General features: G+C 33.4%; 1 protein-coding gene across 1 annotated transcript; it reads left to right on the top strand.

Moving 5' to 3' along the window:
* The first annotated feature begins 248 nt into the window (after window positions 1-248).
* LOC149560161 (THO complex subunit 2-like) lies at window positions 249-1,703 on the top strand. The gene has a single exon (XM_089827571.1). It carries the CDS (start codon window positions 249-251, stop codon window positions 1,701-1,703), a length of 1,455 nt encoding a protein of 484 aa, XP_089683697.1.
* The last annotated feature ends 7,648 nt before the right edge of the window (window positions 1,704-9,351 follow it).

Raw genomic sequence — 9,351 nt, 5'->3', positions numbered from 1 at the left:
GGTTATCAACTTACATCCGAGCTCTATTAATTTCTTCAAATCCGCATAGACTCTCTTTTCACATGTGGCCATAGGATTCCGTTCAACTCGACGGCAGCATATTTTGAATGTGGAAGAAATATCCATCAATGAAGCTAAGAGGCATTTTTCAATATTTGGTAAATCAGCTAAAGAGGGGAGAGGTTACAAAACTTGTACTCTTGCAGGAACTGATCTATCAAAAGGCAAATGTCCAACATATAGAGAAAATGAATAAGGGACAGTTAGATGCAATGGCTAGTGGGGAAGCACTCCGATATCAAGCTACATCTTTTGGGCTTGTGAGAAATAACAAGGCATTTATCAAATCTACAAGTAGATTAAGGGAGTCCTTGCTTCCAAAAGATGAACCAAAGCTGGCAGTGCCTCTTCTATTGCTTATAGCCCAACACCGGTCTATAGTTGTCATTAAAGCAGATGCACCACATATAGAAATTGTCAGTGAACAGTTTGACAGATGCCATGGAACATTGCTTCAGTATGTGGAGTTCTTGACCAGTGCAGTTACACCTCTTCTTGCATATGCACAACTGATACCTACATTGGATGACCTTACACATAAGTATCACTTGGATCCTGAGATAGCCTTTTTAATATATCGTCCAATCATGCGCTTATTTAGACCTTCTAAAGGGTCTGAAACCTGTTGGCCTGCAGATTTGTCTCATGGGAATAAGGAACTAGAGCAGTTTAATGTATCCCATGAATTGGTTCTGGATCTCGGATCACATCGGAAGCCCATCATGTGGTCAGAGCTTCTTACAATAGTTCATTCAATGTTGCCTTCAAAAGCATGGAATAGTCTCTCTCCAAAGTTGTATGTCACATTTTGGGGGCTTACATTGTATGATTTGTATGTTCCTAAAAGGCGATATGAAGCTGAGATTGCGAAACAGCACGCTTTTCTCAAACAACTTGAGGAGTTGTCAGACGATTCACATATTGCTATTGCTAAGCGTAAGAAAGAAAAGGAAAGGATTCAAGAAGTTTTGGATAGACTAACAAGTGAGCTCCAGAGGCAAGAACAGAATGTTGCTGCTGTACATAAGCAACTTGTACAAGAAAAGAACTCTTGGTTGACTTCCTGCCCTGACTCTTTAAAGATTAATATAAAATTCTTACAGAATTGTATCTTCCCACATTGTGTTCTGAGCATGCCAGATGCAGTGTATTGTGCTAAGTTTGTTCACACTCTGCACTGTCTAGGGACACCATTCTTTAACATAGTCAACCACATCAATGTACTTATATGCAAAACATTACCACCCATGATATGTTGCTGCATAGATTATGAAGCTGGTAGGCTAGGCAGGTTTTTGCATGAAACATTGAAGATGGCCTACTATTGGAAGAGTGATGAGTCTATTTATGAATGTGAGTGTGGGAACATGCCAGGCTTTGCCGTTTATTACAGATATCCAAAGAGCCAGCGGGTTACATTTGCACAGTACATAAAAGTACACTGGAAATGGAGTGGACGGGTTACACGCTTGCTCATACAATGTTTAGAATCAAATAAATACATGGATATTCGCAATGCGTTGATAATTTTGACAAAAAATTCTAGTGTTTTTCCTGTCACAAGAAAAAGTGGCATTAATCTTAAAAGAAGATGTGCAGTTAAAAAGAATGCCCGTGGGTGCGCAAAGAAATATGAGCAATAATCAACAGATGTTTAGAATCCAATTCAGCTTGCGTAGACAACTGTGGACTTTAATCCAATTCGAGATTCTCACAATCCATGTTCGAAGGTGATATTGGAGTGCGGATTTTACACACCTGTGAATTAGAAGGCTGTAGAGCAAATACATCCATCATGGCATTGACATAGAAGGAAGCTATAATAGTTGTCTATTATAATACCCAAAGACACTCAAAATGAAGCCACGTGGTGATTAGTCAAAAGTAGAAGGCAGTGAGCTTTTCAAATGGAGCATCTATTAACATTCCAGTTCCATTTAATCAATGAGTAATATTATTATATTACTTTATAAAAGGCTTTATAATTATCCCTGATGCCTTAATAATACTCTAAAAACAAAATATAGGGCTTTATTTTAAAATCATGTGGAGAGAGGCAAAATGAATAAACTATTTAGTAAAATGCACACCTGTTAACATGGGTGATGTTTTTATTTATGGACACAAAGAAAGTAAAAAGATGCAGATCAAAAGGCCTCCAAGAATCAGTTATAAAAAACTGATGGGAAAACAAAAGGGGGGAGTTATTAATAAGAGATGGGTTTACTCCAAGGGGGTTCCAATTCTTCTGGCTTTCAAAACTACAGACTTTGGGCTTCAGGTAAGGAAGGAAGAAATTTTGACAGAATAGTTTTATCTTTCTGAGGGGCAGAGAGAAGCAGAGTATGGGCATAGTTCCTTTCTTTTCAGAATTGTGTGTCTAAGATAGGGTTAAATTTTTTATGTCTGATGTAATATGGTGGAAAGAATTTCTATTTTCTTTGAATGATGGTTGGATTGTAATATGTGAAAGAGGCTTTGTAACCTTTACAGTCAGGGAAGGGAGGCTAGAGGTTAAATACATTTAACTTTGGCTATAATGTGTTTTTTTCTTCCACTGAATTCAATCTTTGAGTCATTTTCAGTTTTCTCTGAAAAAGTTATAGTCCAATGTCATTGTTCCTTTATTATGTTGTCATTTCTAAATATCTTATGAGGCTCTGATTTTAATTCTCCCAAGAAGGTGAAAGACAATTTTATCCTTGTTACATAATGCAACATTCAGCAAATGAACTTTGCATCTTTTGCTGTTCTTTATTCTCTTTTTATGCAGTAGTGTAAGTTTTCGCATCTACATTGTATTTATAGGTAGATGTTTGATATCCTTTCATGCTTTCTGGTAAAAGCACTCATATTTAATTCATTGAATATCTTATACAGGGAGCTGTATCCGATAAAAATTTAGAGGAAGGTTATCAATTCCATGATAACCTATCCAACTGTTGGTGTTGATCTGTCCTTCCACTTAGGCATTAAGGGTTAAATTTGCACACGTTTTCTCAGAGGACAATCTGTTCACTAACACCTTCATATGGGTCAAACAGGTTCTCTATGTTTCCTAAGACCCCTAGGGACATATTAGATTTAATAATTATATTATATTGTATATTTTAATAAAATAATAATATATTATTAGATTATATAACAATAATAATCATATATGTTACTAGATTATAGATTTAATAATAGTAATAACAATATATATTATTATATAGAAAAATTTTGTGATATAATACTACTATATATATTTAATAATAATAATATATATCATATATATCACTATATTATATTTATAACTATATTATATTTAGTAATAATAATCATATATATTACTATAATGTAATAGTAATCACAATTTCAATGTTCACACATTCATGAAATATATTTTTTTCTAAAATTGTCTAAAGTTATTCTCTTGAGTTTATTTCCCTTTAAATTTGTCTCACTCAAAATTTAAAATTTAAAAAAACTTCGCTTTTGAAATTTCCCTCCAAAAATGTGTGAGAACTTACCTGGCCATATCTGATATCCGATTAGGCCTAGTATTTACCAAGCCTACCCGATCAATGCAAAAAACGTGTATGAGGAGGGTTTTAGTGACAATCAAACTTTGGGTAGCTATTTGACAATGTTATTTTGATCAAAATTGAATGAAACAAAAAGGGTTTTTTTAATCACTCTCAAGATTTCATTGATATAATTATTGTCAAATGTTGAGTTTGATAAGTATTTATTAGTTAATTTTTAATAATGATTATTGTAAAGTGTTCATTGACATACTGATTGAGAAATAGCTATAACTTTCAAGAGGTATAACATTTTTTAAATCTAAAAGTTTTGTCATATTCTATGCTTCACCTAATATAAGAAAAATAAAAATAAAATAAAATTTGGTAAATTTTTCTATTAGTTAAAGTGGTCAGACACAAGAGTTTTTTTTTTTGAAAAAGTTTTTGTAGAAAATTTATATTTAATTATTTATTTGGAATAAAAATACCGATAAATATGCATCACATCCAAGCATGAGTCTACTTTTTATATCTATAATTATATTAAAAAAATATTATTATTTCATTTTGATTAAGATGGTTAGACATACACCTACTTTTAATTTTTGTCATGAAATTTTTGTAGTACTGCATTAAAATCCAAACTTTTAACCAATCAATTATTTTTTTCTCTTGATAAAGCCTAGTAGTTTAGAAACTACATTCAATTTTCTACAGATTATTTTCTTACAACTTTTTGATATAATGTCCATAACCACTTTAAAATTATGCGTCAAGTTGACATAACCCTAATTTACTGATTTTTCACTACCACTTAAGGCCATAGTTTGGTATACCATGATCCTACACATACCCTACACACATATGACAATCCAATGGATATGTTTAAAAATGTAGCAACAGGGAAGAAGTTGAACTCCTCTTTAGCTTTGGTTGGTCTTTTAGACTAAGCAACATAATTGAATAATAAAGTCTAGGGTGGTTTGATATAGTGGGAGCCTCATGGAATAGTGGTATAGCTACAACATCAATCTCTAAGTAGGAGATTGTTGTTTAGTGTGGACCCTAATCACTACCAAAGTGATATATTATTAAGTTGTGGTGAATAATTAGGGAAGTAACTAATTTTAACTCTAAAGTGGAAAAAATTACTTGTATAAAATGTCTTAGGGTTAGGGATTGTTTCATAGGGTGTGATGGAAAAATTGCTTCTTGTGGAGGTATTGAGGTGTAAAGGATTACAAATTTTAATCATGTTGTAATCAATAGATCATAATAATATTGGACTTGTTTTCTGGTGGACATAGCCTAGGGTTTGGGTTTGGGCTAAATCTTGGTGTCTTGTCTTCTCTTCTATATGGTCTATTATTTGTTATTATTGTTTATTTTTGTGTGTAATCATTATTTTCATATGACGTGAATCCTAACATAATAATTTCTAATGATTAGTATACAAGAAAAATTCCTTTAGGAATAAATAATGATACCACTTCTTTAAGGCTTGAATGATTGCATACAACTCCTAATCATAAACATAATACTTCTTTTGCATGAGTCAAATTTTCACTAAAACAAGCAATAGGCTTACCTTTTTCACTCAACACAACCCCAATAGCTCTACCATTTGCATCGCAATCCATCTGGAACACTTTACAAAATTAGGAAGTGCCCACATAAGTTTCTCTTTCACCTTGTTCTTCAACAACTCAAAACTCCTTGCAACTCATGTAGTCCACTTTAACTCTTTTCTATCCCATCTACTTGTTTTAGTTAGGGGTACACATATTCTACTAAAATTTGTAATGAACTTTCTATAAAACTATCCAAACCATAGAATAACCTAAACTCAATGGAAGACCTTAGAGTAGGTATTCAAAGATGACCTTCACCTTCTATGGGTCCATTTTGAGACCTTCAACGAATACTTTGATAAAGCTATACTTCTTCAAATTTAACAACAATTTCTCTTCCTTCAACCTTTCAAGGACACTACAAATATGTAACAAATGTTCATCTATAGACTTACTAGAAATGAGAATATCATCCAAATAGATAATAAGACATTTTACGAAAAATATATTTGGTACCTCATTCATAAGTCTCATGAAGATGCTCAACACATTAATCAGTCTAGTGGGCATGTCTAATCACTCATATAGACCATCTTTGGTCTTGAATGCAATCTTCCACTCATCTCCCTCTCTTTTCTATAGCTAGTGATAACCATGCTTGAGATCTATCTTTGAAAAGCATTGAACCCCGCTCAAGTAGTCCATAAGAACACTAATCCTTAGAACCTTAAATAATTACTTGATCGTTATCTCAAGTTTATAACCCAAGTGTCTATACATTTCCTCCACTCTGCATCTTTTTTTGGTGCTAGAACTATAGGTACTCCACATGGACTTAGGCAATCTTGACTCAAACCTCTCCTTAATAGATCTTTAACTTGATTGTTCAGCTCTTTAGTCCCAATAGGAGGTATCCTATGAGAAACCCTTTTAGGAAAACTAGTTGTAGGGACTAAATCTATTTAATGATTAATTTGATGACCTTCCCAACAAAAAATGACATACATCTATTGGTATGATTTCACCAAGAACCTCATCATGGTAACTCCCAATCTTTCACTTTACCAAACATTCTTCACTAACATTACCTTATGATCATCTTGCACTAAGGAAATTTGATATGGATGGGGTTGTTTCTCCCTATTGACCTTTAGCTTTGAAACCATCTTCTTTAAAACCAAGTTTTCATTTCTACAACCATCAATAATTACGTCATAATATTTATTGTCACACTTGCACCTAGTACATAACAGACACCTCCTTTATTCAGGTTTAGTCTCACTACCTAGCAAGGCCCTTCCATTAACAAAAAACTCTCCTCTTTCTACATCTACTAAATGCAATGAATTAGCATATATTCCATATGAGAAACCCTTTCTTGACCACCAAATCTTGTATTTATCTTTCCTTGGTATTGAGGGCACTCATAGCTATTATGGCCTTATTTGTTGTAGTCAAAACATGTACTATAGAAGCCTCCTGTTCCTAAACCTTATCAACATCCTCTATCTCTTCCTCTTTAGCCTCCAAATTTTTGATCATGGGAGTAGTCCAAACCCTTATTATTCTAGTTTCAGTTGGTACCCTCATCTTGATTGTTGGTCATTCTAACTAGACATAGATTCTCCTAAATGCTATGTCTTAACCTATTTAGGTAATGGGAAACCTTATCCTTGTTTGCTTTAAATGCCTTGTCTTAATAAGGAATTGGTAAAGCTCCTCTATATATTCCTCAATAGATCTTCCCACTTTCTTTAACCCTTGTATCATCTTCAACAAATCAAGCTTGTAGTTAATAGGAATGAACTACTATTTTAGTTTATCCACCATTTGATCTCATCTTATTATTTTCTCTTTCCATATTCTATTCCTTTCTAATTGAATATATTGCCACAATATTTTTGCATAGCCCTTCAGTCTTTCCTTCACAAGCTAAAGCCTATCACGGTACTCAATATCGTCTAGCTCATTGATCTAGTTGATCAACTCGTCTAAGTTTATGTTTCTTGAAAACATGTTGACCTCATGTTTAGGTCTTTTACAAAAGTTGGAAATGACCCTAGAAATCTTCTCATTTTCTTGGTTCAAGATTTATCTTTCCTTTTCCCCTTCCTACACAACACTTCCTTCTTCTTTATTTTCCTTCCCACTTTCATCCCTTACAACAAGATTCATCCCTCTAAGGATCTCCTCTTCCAGTGCCTGAATTTATGTCTAGAGGGCTCTAAACTCAAGAAAAACACCTCCAACCTATCAACCATTCTATTTTCATGGAGGCATCCTCTCACTATCTCAAAACCCACAACCACACTATCATTGAGTAAACTACCTCATAGTTGGCACTTTGTCTACACACTCAACAACTCCCACTCTAACACCACTTGATGAGGGCACAACCAATGACAAAATGAACACAATAGGAAAACCAAAATCTTATTATGAACAATGATATACTATTACATTCATTATAAGGAAAATTGACTCAACTGCATGCCCTATGGGCATACAATTTTACCAAATTCCAAGAAAAAACTCTTCTCATTGAACGTTCTCCCAAACTCTACAAAATTGTCTTTAAAATGCAAGAAATATCCTTAAGTAACCCAAATTATGTTTAGGGTTAGGAATATATTTTATTTATAATCCACCCCCAAAGAAGAGGGTTTTAGAAGACATGTCAGAAGTTAGTATAATATTAGAAGAATCTAGAAATGGTAGTCCAATGTCTAGGAGTCAAAACTTTTGATCTAGGACTCTGATTGACAAACCATTTATATTTTTGCAATGTTCTTCAAGATATCTATATACATGTCGACAAAGAATATTTTTCTCCCATTTTTGGGTCTCTACTAGGCCATTTAGTGCCTCAAATCTGACTTTGAAGCATGCTTAGGGGGTCTTTAAGCAACTTAAAATTGCAATTAGTTTCAAACTGTAAAGCATCTTGACCGAATTATTTTTCTAGAATATTTAAAATCAAATTGAAAATCATCCCTCCAACTTACACCATCTAACTCATCATAATTATGGTTTAATTACAAAATAACCTATTTTCTACATTGGCACATATCCCAATGTGCTAAAAAATAGTAACCTAGGAATCCAATAGTTGAACTATGAGAGTTGGAATCTTTATTTGGTGCAAATTGTTATCCAAAAATACAAACACATTAAACATAAACTAAAATTAAGCATTTTCTTTTGGGTAATATTAGTTATCAAACAAATTCTACCGAGATCAATTAGTTAGCAAAGCAAATTACAAAGCCTACCGAGTGTTCTTGAATGTTACTCTATGGAAACAATTTCTACCAAGGTCACTCAAGCATTGAAGGTTTCTATGGTAGAAGCTAGTTTGTACCAAGCTCACAAGGTTATCAAAGGAAATTCAATGTTTACTGAGTTCACTCGATCTCCAAAGGATTTTGCAAAGTTCGTAGTGTTTACAGAGCTTTAGTTGGTTAACACTAGAAATCATTTCTGGAGTAGTGTCTACCTAGCAGGTTAAGCCAATGAAGGATTTCATTATTTTGGAAAATGAAGCTTTTCATGTAATATTTGTAGCCAACTGATATAATGATTGTTGGTAATTGTAACTTGTAAATGAGCCAACTTGACAATTTGTAAGGTATAAATGGAAGGACAAGTTGTGAATTCTAAATTGTAATGAGCGAGAATGCAATTGAGTTCATTGTATGAAGAGGAAAGTGTGAGTGAATTTTGAAGAAGGATTAGATATCCTTGAGGAGCATCAAAGTCATATTCAATCAGAGAGGATCTAGTAAAGCATAATAGAGATCTGTATCAACAAAGTTTAGTTGCATCTCATTCAAGTCACTTCATTGTTACTTTCTCATCATTGTAATAGTGATTCCTAAATCTCTTAATAGAGTTGGTTTAATAGCCAATTTATAAATCCTCTAACAAGGCCACCCCTAGTAGGGTGATTAAATCCTCTAACAAGGTCACACCTATTAGTGTGTTTTGTAATCTTTAATAGGGTTGGCTCCTAATAGGGTTCACTTCATAAGAGTGAAAATTAGTACCTAGTTACTTGGTAGTTTTTCTCATATTGGGTTTCCACCTTAAATTTGGTGTCTCTTGTGTTCATGTTATTTCTTTTATGCATGCATGCATGTTAGATCTTTGTGAATGCTTAAAGATCAGTATATCTACTGAGTTGAAATATTTTTTCTATGTGGTTACTAATT

This window comes from Cupressus sempervirens, chromosome 4 (assembly GCF_028749045.1).
Source record: "Cupressus sempervirens isolate cs-2001-9-10 chromosome 4, ASM2874904v1, whole genome shotgun sequence".
Taxonomy (NCBI): domain Eukaryota; kingdom Viridiplantae; phylum Streptophyta; class Pinopsida; order Cupressales; family Cupressaceae; genus Cupressus; species Cupressus sempervirens.
This window is presented reverse-complemented; position numbering and strand designations above follow the sequence as displayed.

Excerpts from the sequence above, each read along its gene's own strand:
- LOC149560161 (XM_089827571.1), top strand. The coding sequence starts at position 249 with ATGAATAAGGGACAGTTAGATGCAATGGCTAGTGGGGAAGCACTCCGA.